At 48.0% G+C, this 26,310-nt stretch overlaps 1 protein-coding gene across 1 annotated transcript; it reads right to left on the bottom strand.

Moving 5' to 3' along the window:
* Window positions 1–448: 448 nt before the first annotated feature.
* SFTPD (surfactant protein D) lies at window positions 449–25,299 on the bottom strand. The gene is made up of 8 exons (XM_066349082.1): window positions 25,262–25,299; window positions 23,457–23,658; window positions 15,099–15,215; window positions 14,731–14,847; window positions 14,344–14,460; window positions 13,841–13,957; window positions 13,146–13,229; window positions 449–5,249 (listed from the first exon to the last, which is right to left on the bottom strand). Exons 1-8 carry the CDS (start codon window positions 25,262–25,264, stop codon window positions 4,870–4,872), a joined length of 1,137 nt encoding a protein of 378 aa, XP_066205179.1. The 5' UTR covers window positions 25,265–25,299; the 3' UTR covers window positions 449–4,869.
* Between the last annotated feature and the right edge of the window lie 1,011 nt (window positions 25,300–26,310).

Genomic DNA, 26,310 nt, shown 5'->3' with positions numbered 1-26,310 from the left:
CACCCACTTAGCATGCCTTTTCTAAATGCCCCTGTGCTGTGGGGCCTGCTCCAGACGCACGCTCCCACTGGATGACCATAGGGCCCTCTTGTCCAGCAGCCCAGGTGCTGGAGGAGCTTTATGCTCCTTGTCTGTGTGTCTGTCTCATTTCAAACCTTCACTGTGAGCTCTTCAGAGCGGGACCCACTCGCCATCCCCGCCCCCTGCTTGTCTGCCTGTCTCAGATCTCTTGCTAGAGTCCCTGCAAGGACAGGACTGGCCCAGCAGAGGCGGCATGCACGCACATCTCCCTGAGCTATCTCTGTGAACTTGGCCGTATCTCTGGGAAGTCCAGTCAGAATTAAGGCCTAGGCTTCCACCAAACCCTACCCCTTGCCATCAGCAGGGAGAGGTTCTAGACTCTAAACTGGTTTTCTCTAATCCAGCTTCTTTTGGAGAACCTTGCTAAGTGTTTACTTACGATCTTGGTGGTGACTCCACATTCTCTCAAAAGTTTAGAGAATTCAGGCTGAGGATCTGTAACTAAGTAAACTTGAGACACTGTCTAGGGATCTGTGAGGACAGCAGAACAGGAGCCCAGAGAGAGAGGGCGGGATCTCCTGCAAGTCTCAAATGGAGATGACATTGTTGGAACTCTGTCGTTGGGCTTCCTGGAAGCCCAGCCGATGGAAGCTCCGGGATTCTTGCAGAGGTCCCAGAAGGTGGCTTCACTTGGCTCTCTGCTGAAGCTCAGGGGACCCCCTACTTGGGTTCCCGAGGTCATGCGGAGCAGAGCCCCCTTAAGCCAAGATGGCATCACCAGCAATGTGCTGCCTCTCTGCTACCCCATGTCAGTGGCAGACATAGCAAAGCAACTACCTCCTACTCAGCCTGGATGAGACCCTAGGAGGCTTTTAACCCTGCAGTTATACCAAGGGATCTGAGACTGGAAAAGAACTTGTCCAGCTCTGCCTGGTATTTCTGCCAAGTTCAGCTTCTTGTTTACTTAAAAAACTATGTCACTGGCAAGCACAAAACTACTATCAGATTCCATATGGAATGCCATCCAGCTGATCTCAGATGATCTTGTTTTCCATGCATTTGCTCAGGAACCAGAGTGCTGGATTATACAAAAATGCACTGGTGAGTGCTTCTGTTATCACCATGGCAGGACAAAAGAGGGAGTTTCAGAACTGTGTGCTGGCCCTCACCTGCGACACAGGTCACAGGCCTGCTATCATAATCTCTCTCTTATTGAAATATTGGAAGAAAAAAAGTAGAATCTACCCCAAGATACCTGCTATTAGCCATACAGAGGCCGAAGAGTCACAACTAGATTGAACAATAATGAGTGTCTTGATCTCTGAGCAGCTTGCTGAGTGCACAGAGAGATGGCTCTCCTTTATTCTCCAGTTAAAAGATGTTACAGTCATCCACTCATTTCAGATATGCTTGCACAGCACCTCTCTTGGGTGCAGGAACACAATTCTACAGCTTATCCCTAACGTTAAGGACAGGCAGGGCTGTCGCATCTGAGGGTATGGCCAGGTGCCTGAATAAATATTGGACTTCTAAATTAGTATTTTGTTCCCCCTAATAGATACCTGGTTTCTTGGCTCTAGTTTATAACACACAGCTAACTTGAAAAGGTCAAGCACATCATTAAATTTGAATTAAGGACATCCAAAAGATAAGAGTGGTTGAGAACACCTTGAACTTAAGCAACTCAGTTGTCAAGGATTTCTATTAAGAGAATTCAGAACACAGACAGGATCCTAAAAGAGCAAACGTCAAGCACTCCCCATAATCAGTTCACTGTGGGATGTGGGCTGGCTTAGTGGCAGGAGGGCTGAGAATCAGGAGGTGATTTGGGAATATACTGTTAAACTGAAAGGGGGCTTTTGTATGAAACTGCTGTGGTTGTCACCTTCCAGACATGGAAGGATCCCCGTGGGCTCCCGTGATGTCACCTGGCACTGTGAGGATCGTAACATCTCCTGAGATGTAAGAGTCACAACAGTCCTGGCTTCCCTGGGCACCTAGGCTCCTACGCTAGAAACCACGGATACTATGGTTGGGGTGGGCGGATACTGTTTAAGACTTGTGTTGACCTCTACCCAGGATGTGAGTGCAGGAGAGGTCTCTGTTAAGGCCGGAATTTTCTGAGATCCTTGCCTTGGTCCTCTGCTTTAGTCAGGCTGTGCCTACAGAGTCCAATGACCCTCCTTTTTTGTCCTCTGTGCTGGAGAGCAACCAGAGCCCAAGTGGAGGTCAATCTAAAGCTTCTTTCTGGATGAGGGGTGTCACATGCGTGACCTTTATCATTATTGGAGACCGTTTTTCTGCCTTCTGATTCCCATAGTTCTTCCATTTTCTCCTTCAGTTTTGTCAAAGATTAGATTTGGCTTAAGGACTAGGATGGGCACTGGTCACTTACAGAGGGCCTGCCCAGACCATCATGACCGTGCATGGGTCCCACAGGCCATACTGTCCTGTGTGGTCAACCCAGGTTTAGCTTAATGGACCACAGGTGGGCATCTGAGACAGGTAGGTTCATTCCACAGGGATTTTTGACTTGACATCAAGAAGAGTGTCTGATCTCTGGGACACATGATTCCCTCTGCCTGGGCATGGACAGACCAGAGCAGAAGAAGGTGGTGTGACAGGAGACAAGAGGGAAGATGCAGGGAGAGGTGAAGCAGGACAGAGGCGGCAGCACCGTGTTGCTCTGCAGACCTGGCCTTGAGCTAGCTCAGAACTCTTCGTTTTTAGAAAAAAATGCCTCCTTTTGGCACAAATCATACCCAATTGTTTTTTCTTTTTATCTGCAAGGAAGAGGCCTTCCTAAGCACTCTGGCTGATGGGGCCCAGGTGTGGCCTTTGTCAGAGTGTTTGCTTTCTTTTGCATAACTGACATATTTCAGTAGCTCCCAGGGATTAGATTTCTACAGTAACAGGTAATGGCTTTAGCAGAGAGCCTGATCTATGTGCTGTTGGGAGGTGTGGCTTTTTGTTTTCAGACATGCTGTCCTCCGTAAGAGGTGTGGCTGCAGCACTGTTAGCAAGAGTTTGGGGCTTGGTGGTCCCATTCAGAAGAGGCTAGAAAGGGCAGTTTCCTCTGTAGTAGAATAATCCATCACATGACCCTGTATGGGAACACAGTTAACAAGAAAAGAATGTTTTGCCAAGAGAATTGTTTTGTGATTTGTAGGAGAGTACTGAAACAAGTCTATGTGACCAAAGGTGATTGCAGGTCTCTCTTCTCAGTAAAACATTCTCAGAAGATTTTACTGTTCCCTTCAAGGCTATTCCTTGAGATAAAGAGAGAAATGTTGTGGGAACCATAGAAGCAATAACAGTTAATGCTTTATGATATTGTATTGTTATTAAGCTATCATGCAGATGTATTCCATGTACCTTTAAGTAAAGGTTATACTTGAGGCTATGTCAATTTCTAAGTAAACAAGGTTTTTGAAATCTTCTGAATAAAAATAGGACAAGTGCAAACTCGGCACCATTTGCCTGAGCTAGCGGTGGTCCTCTGCTAGTTCACGAATATTTCATCTGCTGATCTATCTCTCTGCGCCCCCGACTCACAACAACACTCCTCAGCCCCAGGGAACAAAAGAGAGTGGTTGGCTTCATGTCTGGGAGAAAGGTAATTGTTGTCCCTTCCAAGGAGCCTGTGTGATTCATTCAGGTGTCATTCTATTTTCTTAAGCACAAGTATCATTAAGATCAACTAACATACAGAGGTCTGTGGCCTAAAAATTTACAGGACAAAAAGTATGAGATTTGGGTTAGATTACTTTACCCAGGACCATACTATAGCACTGATGGCCCCTGTGGACGTGGGCCAGTCTCTCGTCCTCTCTCTTGGTCTCCATATCTGTAGATAAAGAGGATTTGCCTAGACTGCCTCTAATGCTGAGTGAGGAAGGAGCCTGAAACTGTCAGACAGAGAAGGACTGGGGGTCAATGTGAGCACGGCGGGACACCCTCTGTGCCGGAGAGTTCAGATGGAAGAAGATTGTGCAGATGGTACGCCTACCCATGAGCCAAGAGGCAGCCATACTGACACAGAGAGAAAGAGGTCCTGGGTGTGCCAACATGAGCCTACTGGATGCAGGGCCATGCAGTTTGGCCAGGGAGGCAGAGGACCTGCCAGGTTGGCCCATTGTGCTGTGGAGCTTCCAGGGCTCAGCCTTGAAGCCAAAGCAACCACTGAAACCTCCCAGACCTGGGGACCAGCCCGCAGTGGCTAGAGGAGCAGAGAAGCAGGGGCCCAGGGGTGTCCTGAGCAGGGGTACACACGTGGTGCCATCAGTGGAAGGAATCTGAAGCTATGGACTGAATGAGCTCATCCCTGCAGTTAGGGTAAGGGGAAACTCGTATAGAGGGTTAGGACTTGAGCATGTCACCATTAACAGGTCAAGAAGAAGAGGAGGGACTAGCAAAAGGGGATGAGGAACAGTCTTAGGACAAAAGGCAGCAACAGTGGTGTCTGGGAAGTCAAAAGGAGGAACAGTGACAGAGGAGGGAGTGACCAACTGGTTCTGAAGTGGCTGACAGTTCAAGGAAGCGGAAGGCTGAGGAGGAGCCATTGGATTTTTTGAAAGGGAGGACTTTGAGACCTAATTTTATTTCTTCCAACTAATAAAGCATGCTGGTCCCTTCTTTCCAGGACATGTCTGCCGGTGAGTGAAGCCAGTTTCATATATTTCGAGCTGTGTTCCACAGGAGCCCTGCCCCTGGCCTCATCCACGGCTCAGTGGAGGAGCCCTGGCCAGCAGAGGTGTCAGCCTTTATTAGAATGTAGCCAGCACCCAGGTCGGGTCCTACATGCTGGACTGGCACCTGATCCACCACTGCCCATGCACCCTGGCCAGCTCAGAACTCACAGATCACAAGGCGTGATTCTGCACAGGACTTATCATTCCACTTGCCGTTGGTGAAGATCTCTACACAGTCCTCATCCCCACGGTCATTGTTGGGCTCCCCTGGGGCCCAGTTGGAATAGACCAGGGGCTCTCCTGAGGGGTAGGTGAACTTGCCCTCCGTCTTGGAGTCAGTTATGCTCAGGAACGCAGCGCCCCTGTTCTGAGCTATGATCAGCTGACTCACGGCCTCATTCTCAGCTGCAGAGCGTGGGGAGGGCAGCTGCCCCCCAGCCTGGGTGCATATTTTCTGTGCATCCTGAAAAGCTTTTTCAAAGCCTGCTGTCTTGAAGATCTTATCTCCAACACTTCTGCCATCAGGGAAGAGCTCCGCTAGGACAAAAGGAGAGTAAGGTTGGGGTTCTGGCAGATCCCGGCCAAGGCTTGGGGACATGTGTGCCCCAACCAGAGCCTGGCCTCCCACACTGGTGTCAGGGTATGAGACAGGACATAAGTGAGACAGTCAGTTCCGGAGCAGCCCCAGCTGCCCAATGTGCCCTAGGAGGTGGTTCTGGGGTCTGCAGTTACAAGTGAGAACACTGGCCTCACAGAGGTTTAATAAGAGGTTCAGCTTCACGGAACCATCAAATGTAGGGAAAATTGTGATAGAATAGGCAAATATTACAATACCCACCTCCCAGAATCAAAGTGGATTACAACTTAATTTAGGAATAATCATGTTGAAAAACCAACTTTGGACTAAACTAAGAGAAATCTATAACCAAGTATCACTGAAGGAACCACACTGAGCTTGTATGAAAGACTGAGATGCAGAATGTGCTGCCCCACTCCCAGGAGCTAGAGGTGGCCTGTAGGGTCTCTCATGGCTGGTTGTGTTGTCCAAAGAGTGATGGGTCCTCAGTCACAGGACCAGAACCCTAGCCTGGAGCCCCAGAGGCTAGAAGAGGTGTATGAACAGTATTTAGCTGAAAGAAAAGCCAGGTTACTGTTTTCAAGAGGGAGAAAGAACTCTCAGACCCAGGCTCTGTCTTAAAGGGACCACACAGAAAATCTCATCACAGCCACTTACCTAGGGATCTGAAAGTGGGAAGAGCTGAGAGCACTAGAGTTGTGAGAGGAGAGCGTAGTTTCAGGGGCACTAGAAAGACTGTGGGGGACAGCCACACTGACCCCTGTATTGGGTCACTCCCCAAACCTAAAGTGGCCATTCTTCCTGGGAGAACCAAGCCAGCAAAGGGAAGCAATTACCCCACCCACCAGAGGCTCTCCTGCTCCAGTTATACAGAGAGACACTTAGAAGCAAGGGGCATATCAGGAACACAGATTTTGATGCTGAAGTCTGGGCTACACGGCCCCCTGAAACTGCTAAGTACGCTCCGAAAGGCAGGAGGGTATGGCTGCGGAGGCATCTGCGGCACTTGGCCTGCACAGCAGATGGTGGTGGAGCCCAGCAAGGAAGCGCATGCAAAGGCAGTGGGGGGTGGAGCCCAGTGAGGACTCTCAAGCACTGGCGTGGGGTGGACCCCAGTGAGGCAAGGAGTTCCCCATGCCATGGAGCAGCCTGAGCTGTGGCCCGTGAGCTCATGCTGGTGCCTGAGTGCCCGAGGTGGAGGCAGCAGGGGGCTGGCGGGAGGACCACACTTCAGGAATAGAGAGACCACACACACTGGTCAAGACTAGATAAAAGCCACCCTAGGATTGCAGCTGATAAATACAACAGCATCAGGGCTCAGCAGAGGCAGCCACAAATTCTGGATCACCTGTATCTCCAAGAAGGTTGCTAAGAGCCAGTCAAAAGCAGTGACCCCCTCTGGTCTGCACAAAGTTCCGGCCAGGGAGGTCCAGAACTGGTACATATAGTGACCTCTTATGGAAAGCATCAGCTCAGGACCTAAAAACCCTAGTTAGAGTGGTATCTTAAGGAAAAGTTTCTCACATCTGAGCCAGTTAAGACATAGAAAATGCTATCACAAACAGCAAAAAGAGCAGCAGCAGCAGCAGACAAGTAGCCCACAGCAGAATACAAACAGCTGAAACCAACCCAAGAAGCTCTAGAAACAACACAACTGAAAACTGGAGGCAGACAACATCAACCCTATACTCAGCTAGCTACACAAACAACACATCCAAAGGAGCAGTCTATACAGAGACAAAATAGAAAGAGAAATGCAATTGAAATGAATTAACAAGAGAAATCCCCAGAAAAAGAACTGAATGAGATGGAACTAACCAAGATACCAAGTACAGAGTTTAGAATAATGACTGTTAGGACGCTCAAGGATCTTAGAGCAACAATAGATGGACAAAATGAGTACCTAAACAAAGATATAACAGGTATCAAAAAGGACACTGAAATCATAAAAAAAGAATATCAGACAGAAATGAAAAACACAATATCAGAAATAAAGACTACACTAGAAGGAATTAAAAGCAGGCTTGATGAAACAGAGAATCAAATGAGCGATTTAGAGGACAAGATAAGCGAAAGCATGGAAGCAGAACAGCAAAAAGAAAAGAGGATCAAAAAGTCTGAGGAAACTCTAAGAGAGCTCTGTGACAACATGAAGAGAAATAACATCCACATAATAGGGGTTCCTGAAGGAGGCGAGAAAGAAAAAGGGATAAAGAACCTGACTGAAGCAATCATAGCTGAAAACTTCCCTTAAATGATGCAGGAAAAAGTCACACAAGTTCAAGAAGCACAGAGAATCCCATTAAAGAGGAACCCATAGAGACCTATACCAAAATACATCATAATTAAAATACCAAAGCTAAGAGATAAAGAAAGAATAATATAAGCTGCAAGAGAAAAGCAGTCAATCACCTACAAAAGAACCCCCATAAGGATGACATTCAACTTTTCAACAGAAACACTTGAGGCCAGAAGGGAATGGAAAGAAATATTCAAAGTAATGCAGAACAAGAGTCTACAACCAAGACTTCTTTATCCAGCAAAGCTATCATTTAAAATTAAAGGAGAAATAAAAAGCTTCCAAGACAAAAAAAAAAACTCAAGAAATTCAATACAACCAAACCAATGCTGAAAGAAATGTTAAGGGGCCTGTTGTAAACAGAACAAAGGGGGGAAAAATCTAGTAAAAGAGGAATGTAGTTTTAAAGAATAAAATGGCACCTGACCGGGCAGTGGCACAGTGGATAGAGCATCGGACTGGGATGCAGAGGAACCAGGTTCAAGACCCCGAGGTCGCCAGTTTGAGCGCGGGCTCATCTGGTTTGAGCAAAAGCTCACCAGCTTGGACCCAAGGTCGCTGGCTGGAGCAAGGGGTTACTGGGTCTGTTGAAGGCCCACAGTCAAGGCACATATGAGAAAGCAATCAATGAACAACTAAGGTGATGCAACAAAAAACTGATGATTGATGCTTTTCATCTCTCTCTGTTCCTGTCTTTCTGTCCCTATCTGTCCCTCTCTCTGTCTCTGTAAAAAAAAAAACAAAAACAAAACAAAACAAAAGAAAAAACAGAATAGGCCCTGGCCAGTTGGCTCAGTGGTAGAGCGTCGGCCTGGTGTGCAGGAGTCCTGGGTTCGATTTCCGGCCAGGGCACACAGGAGAAGTGTCCATCTGCTTCTCCACCCCTCCCCCTCTCCTTCCTCTCTGTCTCTCTCTTCCCCTCATACAGCCAAGGCTCCATTGGAGCAAGGTTTGCCTGGGTGCTGAGGATGACTTCGTGGCCTCTGCCTCAGGTGCTAGAATGGCTCTGATTGGGGCAGAGCAATGTCCCAAGATGGGCAAAGCCTCGCCCCCTGGTGGGCATGCCAGGTGGATCCGGGTCAGGCTCATGCAGGAGTCTGTCTGACTGCCTCCCTGTTTCCAACTTCAGAAAAATACAAAAAAAAGAAAGAAAGAATAAAATGGCAATAAACTACATATCAATAATAACCTTAAATGTAAATGGATTAAATGCTTCAATCAAAAGACATAGGGTAGCTGCATGGATAAGAAAGTAGGACTCGTACATATGATGTCTACAAGAGACCCACCTCAAAATAAAAGATACACATATACTGAAAGTAAAGGGATGGAAAAAAATATTTCATGCAAATGGAAATGAAAAAGAAGCTGGAGTAGCAATACTTATATCAGACAAAATGGACTTTAGAACAAAGACTATAGTAAGGGATATAGAAGGTCACTACATAACGATAAAGGGAGCAATCCAACAGGAAGATATAACCGTTATAAATATCTATGCACCTAATATAAGAGCACCTAAATATATAAAGAAGATTTTGATGGACATAAAAGGCGAGATCAACAGCAATACTGTAATAGTAGATATTACTAACTAACCCCACTAATATCACTGGATATTCCTCAAGAAATAAAATTAACAAAGAAACAGCAGCCTTAAAGGACACACTAGGTCAACTGGATTTAATATATATCTTCAGAACTGTCACCTTAAAGCGGCAGAATATACATTCTTTTCAAGTGCTCACAGTACATTCTCTAGAGTAGATCACATGTTAGGACACAAAACGATTATCAAAAAAAAATTTAAAAAAATTGAAATCATATCAAGCATCTTCTCTGATCACAATGGCATGAAACTAGAAATCAACTACAATAGAAAAACTGAAAAACACTTGGAAACTAAATAGCATGTTATTAAATAACAAATGGCTTAACAATGAGATCAAGGAAAAAATTAAAAATTTCCTTGAAACAAATGAAAATAAACATACAACAACTCAAAATTTATGGGATACAGCAAATGCAGTCCTGAGAGGGAAGTTCATAGCATTACAGGCATACCTTAAGCAGCAAGAAAAAGCTCAAATAAACAACTTAACCCTGCATCTAAAAGAACTAGAAAAAGAACAGCAAGTAAAGCCCAGAAAAAGTAGAAATAATAAAGATCAGAATGGAATTAAATGACATAGTGGCTAAAAAAAAAAAAAAAAAAAAAAATACAGAGGATCAATGAAACCAAGAGCTGGTTCTCTGAAAAGGTAAACAGGATTAATGAACCTTTGACCAGACTCACCAAGAAAAAAAGAGAGAGGATTCAAAAGAAATTAGAAATGAGAGTGGAGAAGTAACAACTGACACAGTAGAAATACAAAGGATTGTAAGAAAATACTATGAAAAACTGTATGCCCCAAATTTAGACAACCTAAGTAAAATGGACAAATTCCTTGAAACATATAATCTTTCAAAACTCAATCGGGAAGAATCAGAAAACCTAAACAGACCGATTACAACAAATGAGATCAAAACAATTATCAAAAACTCCCAACAAACAAAAGCCCTGGGCCAGATGGCTTTACAGGCGAATTCTACCAAATATTCATCAGTGGACAAGTGGATTAAAAAGCTGTGGTACACCTGATTAGGCGGTAGTGCAGTGGATAGAGCGTCGGACTGGGATGCGGAGGACCCAGGTTCAAGACCCTGAGGTTGCCAGCTTGAGCGTGGCCTCATCTGGCTTGTGCAAAGCTCACTAGCATGGACCCAAGGTCGCTGGCTCGAGCAAGTGGTTACTTGGTCTGCTGAAGGCCCGTGGTCAAGGCACATATAAGAAAGCAATCAATGAACAACTAAGGTGTTGCAAGGAAAAACACTAATGATTGATGCTTCTCATCTCTCTCAGTTCCTGTCTGTCTGTCCCTATCTATCCCTCTCTCTCTCTCTCTCTCTCTCTCTCTCTCTGTCTCGGTAAAAAAAAAAAAAAAAGCTGTGGTACATATACATAATGGAATACTATGGGGCCATGAAAAAGAAGGAAATCATACCTTTTGTGACAAGATGGATTGACCTGGAAACTATTATTTTAAGTGAAATAAGCCAGGTAGAGAAAGAAAAATATCCTATGACCTCACTCACTGAGGAATGCAGTGGAACTGAGGAGCGGCATAGAGGCTGAGGCCGGATCACAGGGACCAGATCGAAGGGAAAGTGGACAGAGGGAAAGGGATGAGAGGATGGGATCAGAGAGGGAAAGAGATTGGTGAAATTATATACACATAACAAAGCGTTATAGAGAGCAGAAAAGCAACTCCTGGAGCGCAGGGGGGAGGGTTTTAGGAAGAGGGAGGTAAGGTGGATGTGGAGAGGAAGAGGAGGGTGAAGGGATGTATTCAGTGGGACACTTGAATCTATGTAAACACAATAAATTAAAATTAATAAAAAATCATCAAATGCAGAGTTAGGGATTAAACCTTACTTGTTCTGAGAACACAGCTGAGACGTGCTTGTTCCATGTCACCCCACGTTGCGTGCCACAACTGGGTTTCTAATTAGACCTAGTCAGACCATTTTGAACTTGGGAATGGCACTGCGCAGCCTGGGAGTCTCTGAGCTTACAGCAAGCAATTCGGCTGTTCGCTCTGATGTCACTCTGAACCCTGCTGAGCACGTGGCACTGTCAGAGAGGCTCCGTGCTGGGTGAGGGGTGAGGGAAAGGAGGGAGACAGTGGCCACCGGAGAGCAGCGACGTGCTAACCTCTGACTGTGTGCAGCGCAATGCTGACCTCCTGGTGTGCATGTGGGTGACGCCGGAGTGCTGGGCACGGGGGGAAGGCATCTGAGACGTGTGCGTGGGGTGGGGGCGGGGCGAGAACCAGCACTGCACAGACTCTGTCTGGGTCAGGAGGCCAGCTGTTCAGCCCCACCTTGGCAGTGGCTGTCCCGGTGGGCAAGGCTAAGCTACTGCCTTATTCACGGTCTCCAATTCCTCTTCTCTAATGTGGGAATACGTTTTATACAAGTATACCCTGTTTGACCTTCCACTGTCTCTTTCTACTCCATCTCATTTCCCATCCCTTTGTCACCTGGGTTTGTGCTCAGAAACATTCAGGGGTTGAGAGGACTGAGGGTCCTCTCCTCACGGGGGGAGAGGAGCCCAGGCTGCACCTGACCCCATGCCCTTCTCCTGCGAGCACCTTCCACAAGGGCTCCGGGGGCAGATTCTTGAGCCTAGACTGAAGGCACCCAGAGCAGCCCTGGACAAGGATAGTACAAGAATTCACGTGCCATTACATGACCGGTGTGTACACCGCATGTGCATACACGCTGTGGCCATGTGTCCATCTAAACATGCACGGGAGCACTAACGGGCCATCTGGACGGGTGTGAATATCTGTGTGTACCTGCATATGTGTGTGTGCTCGTGTATGAAGATGATGTCAAGTGAGCAGAGCTATGTAAGCATATGTGTGGCAGGTAAGTGTCAGAAGTCGTCCTTTTTGCATAAGTGTGCACATGACTGAGTGAGCACGTATGCAGACACGTTTGTGGAGGGAGGAGACACACCCATGCCTGAAACTCCCTCCTGGGTACTTAGGCACTTAGCTGGCTTGGGAACTCAGGAGCTTCCCTATGGCTCCCCCTGTAGGCTTGCCTCCTTCAGAAACTCTTCTTTAGATCAACAAGATTTGCTGAATGACTTGAGCTCAAAGTGACCTCATGGAAGGCAGGGGAAGACGTGGGGCAAATTAGGGCCTGAGGGGGAGATTCCCAAAGGCCCAGGGCCCTCAGGTGTGTGCTCCTGGAGGCCTCTGCCCCCTCAGCATCCCAGGGATAGGGAGGAATCTCTGCTCTGAAACCCAGGGAGGGGCGTGAGAGCCCGGCACTGGCCAGGGCCCAGAGGCAGCCTGCCCCTGCCAGACCTGGGCACGGCTCAGGTGAGATTCTCAGGGGCCGTATGCCAAGGTCATCCACCACCGCCTTGAACCCAGTGACAGCATCCCAGCCCCAACTATCAGGACAGTGTCTGGGGTCTCCGCTGCTGTGGGCTCGGCAGCACCATCTTGAGGCCTTTGCACAAGACCCACAGAAATAAGAAATGCATCCTGGAGGGCGGATGTCCCCATATGTGACAGGACCAGCACATGGCCAGCAGGGGTGAGGTTTGCTGAGCAGCACTGGACCTGCAGGGGTGAGGTCTGCTGAGCTGCACTGGACTCGGGCATTGATCTGGCTCAGAGCACGGGTGGCCGTGAAGCTGGGGGATCTTGGAGCCTCTTAGCTTCACCGTGCTCCGCCAGCGCACTGCTCTGGTGAGAGGGCTACATCCGGTATCTGTCCTTACGTCTCCTTCAGCTTCTGGTCGTGCAGCTTACTGCTCTCTCCACCCCCCCTTAGCTCCTCTCCCTGCCCCAGTCACCGGCCCAGCCAGCGTCCCGACCCACTCCAGTCCTTCAGCAGGCCTGCCTCAGGCCCGCCAACTCCAAACCAAGACACAGACCTGGTCTGGGGCGGACTCTTAATGTCCGGTTCAGATTCAGGTCCAGGTCTAGGAACTCACCTTTTTTATAGTGAGAGAAGCTTCCTTGAAGGCGCTGTACCTGTCCTTGTAAGGCCTCCACCTGCCGCCTCAGAGCGGTGACATCTGCAGGAGAACAGGCCAAGTGACAGGTCAGCACAGCCAGGGCTCTGCTCAGAGTCTGGGCCTGTAGGGAAGGGGGCCCAGGTCCTGACACTATTGGGGTCAGTGGTGAGCAGCTGTGATTGGTCCCAGGAAGTCCACCTCTGCTGACACTCCTGGGCCCTCCTGCCCATGGGGTTTAATGCAGTTTCCTTGTTTACAAACGGCCCCTGAGCAAGTCCTTGACCTGACAGACACGGATCCAGGTGACATTATCACTCCAAATTCTGGAAATCTGATTACAGTTCCTTTGGCGGTGAGGCAGGGGACAAGACTGCATGTTCCCCGGAAACTTCCCATCCTCGGATTACTTGATGCTCAGGGCCACCCGATGTACTGGAGGGAGCTCTGCTTGATCCCATGATCAACGGCAAATCTGCTCAGGTTGCCCTCCATCAGATAACGGGAGTTAAAACCAGAGCCTGACCTTCCTGCCTCCAGCCAGTCAGCCTTCCTGCTTTTCAGCCACCCCTGCAGTGGGCTGACCACTGAGCACAGGGGCTGTCCTGAGTGAAGAGAGCCCTCCTCCCTCCACCCCGGAGGGGCGCACCCAGAGCGAGGAGAGGCTACCTTACCTGGAAGCCCACTCTCTCCCTTTGCTCCTTTGTCCCCAGGTGCACCTCTGTCCCCCTTCAGTCCTGGGGGACCCCTGGCACCTAGGGGTCCCTGTGGACCAGCAGCTCCTGCAGGCCCTGAGATCAGAGAAGACGTGGTAGGGGAGCTCCTCACACATCCCCGCATCTCACCCTCACGGACATGCACCGGGCTACATCCCCTACATCCCGCAACACGCCCCCCACACTGACCGTCTGTTCCGAGCCAGCCAGGCACCCTCTGTACACTGACCCTCCCATCACCCAGCACCCGCCTTCCCTCCTGCAGACCGTCCCTGCTGCTCGTCACGCCCTCCTCAGAGCGTTCCTCAAGCCCAGATGCACCCTCTTTGCATGCAGACCCTCCCCGCCACCCAGCCATTCCCGCCCCAGCCAGACGCGGCTGCTGGTGGAGGCACAGGCTTCAGCAGCTTCAGGTGGACACAGGAGAACTGAAGGCCTGCCCCAGCCTCTCTGTCACTCACCTGCTACCCCCACATTGCCAGGGGCTCCACGCTCACCAGGGGCGCCTGTCTCTCCTTTAGGACCCGTGGGGCCTCTTGTCCCTGCAGAGCCCTGCATGCCTGGGGCACCCACTTCTCCTGTGGACGGGACGAATTGGGACAAATGAGGCTAAGACTGTGTGCAGTGCATATCCCTTCCTCAGTGGTGCAGCCCCTCTGCCGCCAGTCCACGTGGGGTAGGGGCCTGGGAAGTCCCTGCTCCTCACTGCCGGACTCCTCCCGGAGAGCTACCTGATGCTGACACTCTAGGCTCCTGCTGGCACTATGAGCATGCCTCAGGTCACATCACGGAGTGCCACCGTCATTCTCCCTCCCCCATTCCAGACCAGCCACATACCAACCACCTACCTTTGGGCCCAGCCTCTCCCTTTGCTCCAGGTTTGCCTTGAGGTCCTACGTTGCCCTGCATTCCCTTGGGACCCTCTCTTCCAGCTGGACCAGGCACACCTGCAGGTCCAGGAGGTCCTGGGGAATGGACCAGCCCGGTCAGTGCACTAATATCTTGGAGGCGGAAGTGCTTGAGGTGAGAGCAGTGGCAGAGGTCAGAGAAGCAGCCCCCTCTTTAGAAGGAGCCCAGTAGCAATGCGACATCCGGAAATCACCCAGGGCTCCCTCCAGACAGCCTCTCCTGGGACGGGACATGTGCATGCCAACCAACACCATGTAGGGGCAGCAGCACCACGTGCAGACATTGCAGCCCACGCCCCGCTGCTCACCCGGTCGTCCAGCATCTCCCTTCGGTCCAGGTTCTCCAGCAGAGCCACTGTCCCCTTTGGGCCCAATGAGACCAACTGGTCCAGGCAACCCCATTGGCCCTATAGCTCCGGGTGAACCTGCAGCAGCAGAAGAAATGGGCATAAAACTGGCCCCAGACTTAGGAGGACCTGCAAGTGTAGGGTGGACCCCTGGCATTCTGGAGGGTTGTGCAGGGTGTAGACATTCCACCTCCACACTCCTCGGTCACTGGTGATCCAGGAAATGGGTGTTCAACCCCCACTTTACAGGAGAGGAAACAGGCGTGCCCGAGCTGGCAGCAGATTCGAGCCAAGGCCTGACTGACCCTCATGCATTGTCCTGTCCCCACCCCAGGGCCCCAGAGTTCACAGCAGGCCCTCTGTTCACACCTACCCTGGGTCATGGACTCTAGCTTTCCCCTTCTTAGAACCCAACTTTATATCAGAGAGGACACCTGACACTAATCATCAGGGAATGCAAATAAAACCCATGCCATATGTCTTCACACCTGTCAGAATGGCTATAATAAAAAGGAAAAAAGATAGCAAGTGTCCATGGTGATGTGGAGAAAATGGAACCCTTGTGAACTCAGGTGGGATTATCAAGCGATGCAGCCATATGGAGAGCAGTATGGAGTTTCCTCCAACAATCAAAAATAGGACTAAAATATAAAAGTATATTTATATATCCAGCAATAACATTTCTGTATATTTATCCAAAGAAAGTGAAACACTCATTTTAAGTTATTTGTACTCTCCTGTTCATTGCAACATTATTTACGGTACTCAAGAGATGGAAACAGCCTGTGTCCATGATGGATCAATGGATAAAGAAGATGTGAAACACACACACTCACACGGAATGGAATAGAATTCAGCCATAAAAAAAAAATTCTGCCAATTGCAACACCATGAACAAACCTTGAGGAAATTATGCTAAATGAGATAAATTAAACAAAAAGAAAGATAAATATTATATGAACTCACTTCTATGTGTATTCTGAAAAACAAAACAAAACATCTGATCTCATAAATACATAGATCAAATAATTGGTGGTTTTGAGAGGTGGGAGCTAGGTGCTAGGTAAACAGACATGAAGGTGGTCAAAGTTTCAAGCATCCAGTTATAAAAGTCATAAGGATGTAATATATAGGGTGGTGACGTAGTTAATAGTACTGCATTGCATATCTGAAAGTTGCCAAGAGAACACATCTTACAAGCTCAGATCAAAATAAAAGAAAATGTAACTGTGCATGATCATAGATGATCATTTCACAATATATGCAAATATGGAGTTGTTAACGTTGTACACCAGAAACTAATAAAATGTTATATGTCAATGATTGAAAAAGTAGGTAAAGCTATGTAACATTCTCTTGAACTTACAGAAAACAGACCAAATTATTGTTTACTGTATTACTAGGTAGTAAAAGTATGTTATAAATACTATGTTCAGTATGATTCTGTTTCATAAACATGTGCAGACATTGTAGGGTGAGTGCACATGTGACACACATTCAACAACCACATGGGAGGAGTGTACAAAAGGGTTGAGTTGTGTTCTCAGTGGTACAATTAGGTCGTTTTGATTTTCTCCTGTTTATCTTTAATGACTACATATTATATTTCTATTGGAAAAATAAACATTTAAAAAAGATCTGTTACCTCAAGAAGGGGCTGCCTAAGCTGGAGATTACAGAAGATTTACCCAAAAAAACTAAAGGGAGCCAATGGCTATTAATATTTTAAATCTTACACTCAATTCTGTGAGTTTGGTTATTCTTTTTTATTGAGGTTAAATGTATATAATGTAAAATGAACCTTTTTCGAGTATACAGCTCATTGGTCTTTAGCACCTTCACAATGTCGTGCAACTACCAGCTCTATTTAGTTCAGAAACATTTAATCACCTCAATAGAAAAGCTCACAGCCATTCAGCAGTCACCCTGTCCCGTCTCTCCCGCCCCCAAGGCCCTGGCTATCACTGTTCTGCTCTCTGTCTCTATTACCTCGCATGGACACTTCATATCAATGGGCTCAGTCAAAATATGACTTTTTGTGTCTCTCTTTTTTTTTTTTTAACTTGGAGTATCTTCTTGAGCATTATCCACTTTGGCATGTCTCAGTACTTCATTCCTTTGTATGGCTCAATAATAAGCCATAGTATGAAGAGAACACATTTTGTTTTTCCATCCATTGATGGACATTTGGTTGTTGTGAATTAAGCTGCTATAAACATTCATTTTCAAAAACAAAAGATGCCAGAGGGAAAGAAATAGGGGGAGGTAGAAGAGGGTAAAGGGGGACAAATAGTGAAGGAAGGAGACCTGACTTGGGTGGTGAACACATAATACAGTATACAGACGATGTATGGTAGACTTGTGCATCAGAAACCTATTGAACTTTATTAGCCATTGTCATTGCAATAAATTCAGTAAAAAATGAGTAAGATTGATGGTATAAAAATAAAATAAAAATGTTCATTCACGTTTTGTCCATTTGCTCATTATTTCATGTATTTGTTCACTAAGAAACCATCTCTGGAATGTATCTTTATGCTTAGCACTGGCAAGATGCAGACATAGTACCAGGTCTTGTTCTGCATGGGATTTGGAGCCCCATGTTACACTGTGAGCCAGATGTAATGAGTGTGAAAGACAATGTGAGACGCCCCTCATCACATCACAGCACCCCAACTCCAGCACACACATGTATACTCAGAGCTCTTTTACTAAAGGAGAAAATGAGACCTACCAGGTGAGAAAAACTTAGGGAGATCTGTAGAAGAGAGGTGACATTTTAGACATGGAAACCATGTTCCCAGGGTAGTGGGGGACAAGTTTGCCTGGGGCAAGAATATGCTGATAGTGGGGTCTGGTGCCTTTAAGAGGCTGTGTGCTGGGTACTGTGTCCTGCTTTTAGTTATAGTCTTCACTAGAAATTAAGTGGAACATAGAGGATTACAGGACGGGTCTTACCTTCTGTATTCAACAGTGCACAATGCTGGGGCAGGACACCTGAGCCCAGGCTGAGCCTCTCTAGGGCTCTAACCAGATGCAAACAGTTGCAGAGGTAGCCACAGGGAGTGGCAGAGGGCTGGCTGCCTCCAGCGTAGAAAAGTGCGTAAGTGAGGCACATACTTCGCATAGCCATTCAGGCAGGCCTTTTGCATGGCGTTGATGGTGGCCAAGATGGCAGCAGGCAGATGGGCCAAGGGAAGGAGCCAATCTCTAGAAGGGAGCATTAGAGGTTGCCCATCCTTGGCACCCAACCATGGAGGCCATGAGAGCACTGAGGTGGAGGAACGGACCTCCTCATCAGTCAGCACTGCTGTCTCCTTAAGCCAGTGGTTCTCAAACATTTTTAAGTTGGGGCACATTTAAAATCCTACAAATAGGCACACTATATACAAATTTCTGAGAAATATGTTACAATAATTAAGTCAAATATTGAAAAAAAATATAAAGTCCAAGAGTGCTTTTATGGTAATTAAATGAAATAAATACGACAAAATTAAACTTATTTTGACATTAAAAAATATTTTTATGTTACATTTTTTGAGTTATGCTTTTTAGAATTCATAAAAAAGAGGCTTTAAAAATAAACAACAAAAGTGTGTTTTATATATATATATAAACATACATTCTTAGTAAGATTTAGTAAATTCAGCAGGTCCTGGTGCAAATGTGTTAAGCTTTTTCATTCTTGTGTTTATGAGAAACATGAGCCTGATGTGTCCTAGCAATTTCTTCAAAGTTTGGGCATGTATTTGAAAGGCAAACTCACTTTCTTGTCAATACATTGAAGAATTCTTCTCTTTTTACTCTTAATTGTGTTGAGGATAGAAAATCCTAATTCACATAAATAGGTTGAAAATTGTAGTAAAATGTTCAAAGCTTTTTTTAGATATTGCCACATATTCTTCATTTATAGAAATTCAAAAGGTTTTAAGAGACAATTCCTTATGTTTAATCATCAATCCAAAACACGCACCATACATATCATCTTAACTTTACCCCAAACAAAGGATAGAAGAAACTTGCCTCCAGTCTTTCTGGGGAACATGGGGGGTAGTGTAAATAATCCAGTGCCACAGCTTAACATCCTTTTACAACCTAATCAGGCAAGTGAGTTGGGGGGTTGGGAAGATTGTCAGCTTACAGCCAATTCCCCACAACTCTGTCCCCCAAAAATCTAAACTCCAAAAACCCTGTTGGTTTTTTGGTCCCCAACAGGCACATATTTCTCTGGAATACCATAGGGCACACCTGGAAATCTTCTAGAGTGCACCAGTGTGCCCTGGTGCACACTTTGAGAACCACTACCTTAAACACTAATTTTACTTCCTAATATCCCTCGGAGATCTAGCCCTGTACCCTAGTGCCACCTGATGTGAAACATTACTGACCAGCAGTTTGGACACTCATAACTGTACCAAAATTCCTCCCCTCTTTGCATCTCACATTCATTCATTCCACAGAGATTCAATGAGCTTCTACTACAGACTGTCCTACATGCAAGAAAATAGTGAAAGAAACAGCTGGCAGTTTTGGCTATAAGACAAGTAGATGATGAAAAAATTAGTGGCTCTAATTTCTGGAGCTCTGTCTCTCCCCATTGGTAGAAAGAGATCATGGTTTGGCTGCTGACTCCCACATAGGTTGGATGCTCAGGAGAGCAGGGAGCACCAGTAACAAGCAGGGTGGGAACCATGGCAGCACCAGCAGGACACCGTCTTCCACAAAAGCTAAGATCTCCATATGGATTGAAGAAGCGGACATCTCTCACACACTACAATGAAAGCATCAATTGTCACAACCTTTTAAAAAATAATGTGGAAGTAACTATTAAAATTAAAAATCTGCACAGAAAGAGAAACCATCAGCAAAATGAAAAGGCTACCTACCAAATGGGAGACAATATTTGCAAATCATATATATCTGATACAGGGTTAATATCCAAAACATATAAAGAACTTGAACAACTCAATAACAAAGAGCCAATAATCTGATTTTTAAATGAGCAGAGAACTTCCAGTCAAGATGGCGGCACAGGTAAATGCGGTACTTGAATCCTCCCACAACCACATCAAAATGACAACTAAACTACAGAACGACCATCATTCAGAACCACCTGAAATCGAGCTGAATGGAAGTTCTACAACTATGGATTTAGAGGAAAAGCCACATCAGACTGTTAGGAGGAGCGAAGACGCAGAACAGGCTGGTCCCACACCCATATGTGGTGAATAAAGAGTGGGAGGGATAACTGCAGAGGTTTCCCTTGAGAAATAATGGGTACCAACCCCATACCAGGGTGTCCCACACAGGGTTCCAGTGACAGAAAGAGAAGTCCTCAAAACTTCTGGCTGAAAAAGTCAGTAGGAATTGAAGCTGAGTGAGACAAAGGGCTGCAGGAGTCCCAGGCATTTCCTCTAAAGCAGGGGTCCCCAAACTTTTTACACAGGGGGCCAGTTCACTGTCCCTCAGACCATTGGAGGGCCGGACTATAAAAAAAAACTATGAACAAATCCCTATGCACACTGCACATATCTTATTTTAAAGTAGAAAAACAAAACGGGAACAAATATAACATTTAAAATAAAGAACAAGTAAATTTAAATCAACAAACTGACCAGTATTTCAATGGGAACTATGCTCCTCTCACTGACCACCAATGAAAGAGGTGCCCCTTCCGGAAGTGTGGTGGGGGCCGGATAAATGGCCTCAGGGGGCCGCATGTGGCCCGCGGGCCATAGTTTGGAGACCCCTGCTCTAAAGGGTCCACACACAGACTTAGGACTCACACAGACTCTCTCTGAGCTCCAGCACTGGGTCAGCAGCTTGAAAGAACCAGGACATACAGGGAATGCTCTCTGGCATCAGCATGAGAGCAGGGGATGGGGGGCAGCTATTGGCCAGACAATAGTGCTGGCAGAGGCCTCTGTTCCTTTTCTGAGACACCTCCCCAACCACACACACACACACACACACACACACACACACACACAGCTGGCAGGCAGGTACAATATCTGAGTCTTCATCAATCTAGTTCATACTGGTTGCCCCCCATAACCTGGTGATTCAGAGACCCCACTCCACCCAACTTTCAGGGACACCCAAGGGTTTTGGAAAAAAAAGAGAAATAGAGAAAAAATTAGATCTCATCCCTGTGGAGCTTAAATTCAACTGAAAAGAAACAGATAATAATAAATGTACAAGATGTGGGTAATTGCACCAGAATTAGTGCCCCAGAGGAAATGAAGCACAGAGAGTGTTGTCAGAGGTTCTGCTAGTAGGGTGGCCAGAGAGGCTCACTGAGCCGGTGCTCTGCGAGCACAGCTGTGAAGGAGGTGAGGAGTGTGCTATGGGGAGAGCAGGGACACAGCCTGAGGAGACGGGGCTGAGTGTGGTGAAGGCCCAGCCAGAGCCACTGTGGGTGGAGCACAGGGAGCGTGGGGAGGAGGAGGAGGAGATGAGAGCAGAGAAGTAAGCAGAGGTGGAGGGCTGTGCAGGCTGCTGTGACATGTGTGACCCTGGGGACACTTGCTCACTCCTTCTGGGCCAGAATCTACATGCTGAGAACAAGGGAAATTGTCCCCGTTAATACTGCTCCCAAAGCAGGGTCCAGTTCTACAGCCCTCCATGACAGGTCTGGGCATCACCACATGGACCCCGGCTCCACCCTCCACCACTGCTCACGTCTCTCATCTCAGGCTCTCATTGTCTCTTACAGCAGCTTTATGAAACCACACACATCAGATCAGCAGGGCACATGGTCACAAGTCCCACCCAGACCTACTTGGTCAGGGTTCTGTGGCTGCTCCAAGCTCTCCAGAAATTTCTCAGACTTATAAATCTTAAGTGACTAAAGTGCCTGGAATAAAGGAGCCAGTGTATGGCCTGGTCACCCAGTCTCACTGTGCACCACTCGATCTCCAAGCAACAGCCCAAGGCCAGGCTTGGATGTGCATGAGTCACCTGCATAAGAAATAAAGGTCTCAGCCATCCTCCTTGCCACAAGTGCAGAAGCCACTGTAGGAAAGGAACTCCTCCTCAAGATTCAATTCGGGATCTCTCAGAGAGCAAGAGACAGCTGGAATTCTCCAAGAAAGAGCTGGCACCTTAAATACCGCCTTTCTGTGAGTCCAGTTGCAGGCAGCCGGCGCCAGCCCAAGCTTACTACTCCACTGGATGTCACTTCTGTCTGTAAAGAACAAATACTTACTTCTTCTTCACGCTGCAAAGCCTGGCATGTTACTTATTTTTTAAAGCTAAATGTCTTCTTCCACCTTAAACCAAAATGCAAACTCCACAAACATAAAGGCCACTGTTCAATATCCAGAGTCCCAGCCCAGTGCCAGGATTTTGTCATCCTCACTGCTGGTTTATTGATTTCTCTCTCTTGCCGGTCAGACCCCGACTCTCCCTTAGAGGGCACTACTTCTTGGACAAAAGCCTTACAAACAGTCCCTTTGGAAGGCACAGAATTCACCTGATGGTACAGCAGGAAGATGCCACCTTATAACAAAGACTCAACAAAAAATAAAACAAAATAAAGCCTTGGCTCAGTTATTTGTCATGCTGTGGGAAATGTTCTCCAACTTACAAACGAGCAAGGACGCAGGGACACTGAGTGGCTTCTCCCTGCTGTGGAGATAGTGCCAGCAAACAAGCACAGATTGGTCTGACACAGAAGCCCATGTCCTTGTCATCTTCCATACTGGGTGGCATTTAGCCCCTGGGTGACAATTTTATTACCTGTCAAGTAAAGATAATATGCCGCTTATAAATAGTACACACATTACACAAGTGAATGTCCAAGCACAGGGCTGGACAAAGAAGAGTGAGCTCCCTTACCTTCTCTCCAAGAGTATTTAGGGCCAATCCTTTTGCTCAGGCCTGAGTAGGGAGCCACAGAGCCTCATGCTTTCCCACCCTTCAGGCGGTAGGCTTTATTAGATGTGTAACAGCCTGCACAGGCACCATAACCACATTGAAAAGCTGCTAAGGTTGCAACATGGTTCTAGAGGGCCCCAAATACCAGTCATTACCCGCCATCTGCTCATTCTTGGGGTGAGAGGAATCAGAACATCCCAGGGGAGGAATCAGTGCCGCTGGGTGATGGGGACACATCAGGGGCTCAGCGCAGCCAGTGATTTGCCAACTGGTAATTGGTGTTTCAGGAGGATCGAATGTCTAGGAGGGGACTTCTTTTTCCCAAAGGGGTGGGTTTCCATTTCCAAGGCTTCCACAGCAGAATATCCAGAGTTGCTCTGTTGGTTACCATTCCCATGCCCACCCCTGCCCACCTGGACAAGCCCAGGGTCCCAGCTCTACCTGGATCGCCCTTCTCGCCCCGGGGGCCCTCTCTCCCATCTCGTCCATCACGACCAGGCAGGCCATTCTCCGCGGGGCTACACATGACCAGGGTGCAGGCAGTGGTGGTCAATGTTTTCCCTGCATAGGTGTTCATTTCTGTTCCCAGTGACCTGGGAGGCTGTGTGAGCAGGATCAGAACAAAGAGAAGGAGTAGCATGGCCTAGGCAGATGGAGAGAAAGAGCAAAGATTTGCTCTTGGTTGGAGAACACGGGAAGTGCTTGGCCCAGCTCCTGAAGGTCAGGAGAAACCCTTCTCTTACCTCCTCTTCCCTTCTGTGGGGTCTGAAGCAGCAGGGCTCTGAACGAGGTAGGACAAGGCAGGCATACAGCCTGGCCTGGGAGGGCAGGAGTTACCTACAGACTCCCTGACGCGGGGAAAGCCGCATCTACCTCTTCTCTGATGCCCCGTGTGTCCCTAGTGACATCCTTGCACACTGCCATTGGCACAGTGGCTACAGTGTCGAATTCCTCCACGAGGCAGGACTCATGAAGTGCCTTTGGGCAGGACCTTTCCCCTCTTTGAAGCTCCTTCTCCCTGTCTGTGTCATTAAGGGGTTGGCTTAGCTCCAAAAAACGCAAACCCGTTTCCTGTCACGCGTAGCCTTGGATGGACTAGCACCGGTGGACTGCAGTGCAGGTCTGAAAAGAAGCCAGAGTCCAGAGCCACTCAGCCAGAACACTTAGTGACATCTGTCTTGAGCACAAGATGGGTACATGCTCGTCGGCTGAGTTGCCATTCCTGGACTAGACGCTGTCTCCATGCGGAAAGTTCCACATGGATCCCAGCTGAAAGCTCTCAGAGACCGTATTAACGGCTGGAGAGACAACTTAGAAGAGGGCCCCATGGAGCAGGGGCTGATGAGACGTGCTCAGTAGAGAAAGGGTAGTCTTCGGGGAGAGACAGAGCGGTTGTCCAATAGGGCGTCCAAACGGCATGTGAGAGGAACTCAGAGCTATGGAGTTCGGGAGGGTGCAGGACCTGGTCACTCAATGGTGGGCTCCTCTCCTGGGAGGAAACTGTAAAGTCATGAATGTGGGAGGAGCTCACGGGAGTTGCAGGGCTGGGAGCAGACAGCGGCCTCGGAGGGAGCTGGCTCCCAGGTTTTTAGACCTAGGACTCAGCTGGGGCCTCTAGGCTGGGCCTGTGGAGGAAGGACAGAGCTCAGCCCCTTCACCCCCACACTGGTCAGTTTGTGCCAGGACTTCAGACTGAAATTTATTGGAAAGAATGTCTTCTCTCAAAGTTGGATGGAGATCAGTGACCTGATCCAGGAAATGTTTTGTTTTGTTTTTAAGTACAGATATGAGAGAAGCATGTTTATCGATGTCCCACAGGCCGCTGGTACCAGGATAGGTCAGAACCCAGGCCTGTGAATCCCCATCTGTTTCTCTTCCACCTTCTTTTTTGAAGAAATGAGAGATGGACAGGAGTCAAGACAGGAGTTGGAACTCCATTTCCAGCTGGGGCTTCCAGACAGTGACGTCTGGGGTCAGGGCAGGGGTCACATCCTACTCAGCACCCACCCCCGCCCCAGCCCAGAAAGCAGATCTCCCACTGACGTAAGGGGCAGCGTGAAGGGCAGGAGAGCGGCCCTCATTCCCTCACTGTGCCCCCTTTCGTGCCCACACTCACACCTCCTAGACCAGAACAGCGGCACAGACACTGCCTTCCCCACACCTATGAAATAAGCTCACAGAATGGGCAGGGGATGCTCCCTGGACAGATGGGAAACCAAATGAGAGGCAGGGACAGAGACACTCACCATTGCTTCCTCTAGGACTCAAGAATCTCCGGGCAAATTAGCCTCTCCTTGGCAGGCACTGGCTATTTATACTGACCTGAAACTCAGCTGCCCAGCCCTGGTCTTCCGAGAACTCTTTAAGGGGCGGTTTTCTTCCTTGTTGACTTAGTCACTCACCACCACCAGGGTTCTGGAAGCCTGCCACTGATATCCCTAACACTACACACATGTCACCTGAAAGTGTACAGAGCACCCTCAGTCCCTGACCTCCCTGCACCTCACTGCAGCCCTGTGATCTGTGGGGCCTCATTGGTGTCTAGATTTTACAGATATCCAGGAATCCACGGGCCAGAGAAGACACTGAGTGGCTCAAGGATGTCCGACTATTGCAAAAGCAACCTGCCTCTGCAAATTTCAAGAGCCAGAACCAGCTGTACCCATTTCTCTTTCTTCTACCTCAACATGAATACCCGATACTGGGAAAGAGCTGGGAGCTTCTTGGCATTTCTTGGCAGGTGTGGGAAACGTAGAGGGGTTGCAGGGGCAGCAGCAGCCTGTGAGGACAGAGGTAGGGGAGCAGCCACCTGGCAGGGGTCACTGTTATGCTTCCTGCTCTCGACCTAGGAGAGCCCCTCACCTGCCTTGTGTGGGATGGACTTCCCTTCACTTCTCTGCCCTCGTCTTTCCTCTTCCTTAGCTGTGTTGCCCTGTGTATGGCTCTAGTAACCAGACTGGACCCCAGAGATGCTGATACATGACTGCAACCATCCCCAGGAAACTGACTTCCAGTGACTGCGGCAGCGCCCAGCCTACTTTGTTGTTGCCATCTCTGCTCCCTGCAGGGGTCCTGTGACTTCATCTCTTGCATCAACCCTTTGCCTAAGTCCACATGCCAGCAGCCCATGTCTCCAACCCTTCCCTGTGGCCACCCAGGCAAGCCCAGGATTTCAAACCAGCAACCTCAGTGTTCCAGGTCAAAGCTTTATCCACTTCACCACCACAGGTCAGGCAGCTTAAGAAGGCTGAAAGTATGCAATACCTGACTATTTAGTCAGAAGCATTGACCTCTT

The sequence above is a fragment of the Saccopteryx leptura genome, chromosome 9, assembly GCF_036850995.1.
Source record: "Saccopteryx leptura isolate mSacLep1 chromosome 9, mSacLep1_pri_phased_curated, whole genome shotgun sequence".
NCBI lineage: Eukaryota > Metazoa > Chordata > Mammalia > Chiroptera > Emballonuridae > Saccopteryx > Saccopteryx leptura.
Note: the sequence above shows the minus strand (reverse complement) of the source record. Positions and strands in the feature narration are given on the sequence as shown.

Excerpts from the sequence above, each read along its gene's own strand:
- SFTPD (XM_066349082.1), bottom strand. Across the intron at positions 15,216-23,456 it reads GGGCGAGAAGGGCGATCCAG|GTTCACCCGGAGCTATAGGG; the intron begins GTAGAGCTGGGA and ends CTGCTGCTGCAG. Across the intron at positions 14,461-14,730 it reads GGGAGAGGCTGGGCCCAAAG|GAGAAGTGGGTGCCCCAGGC; the intron begins GTAGGTGGTTGG and ends TCCCGTCCACAG.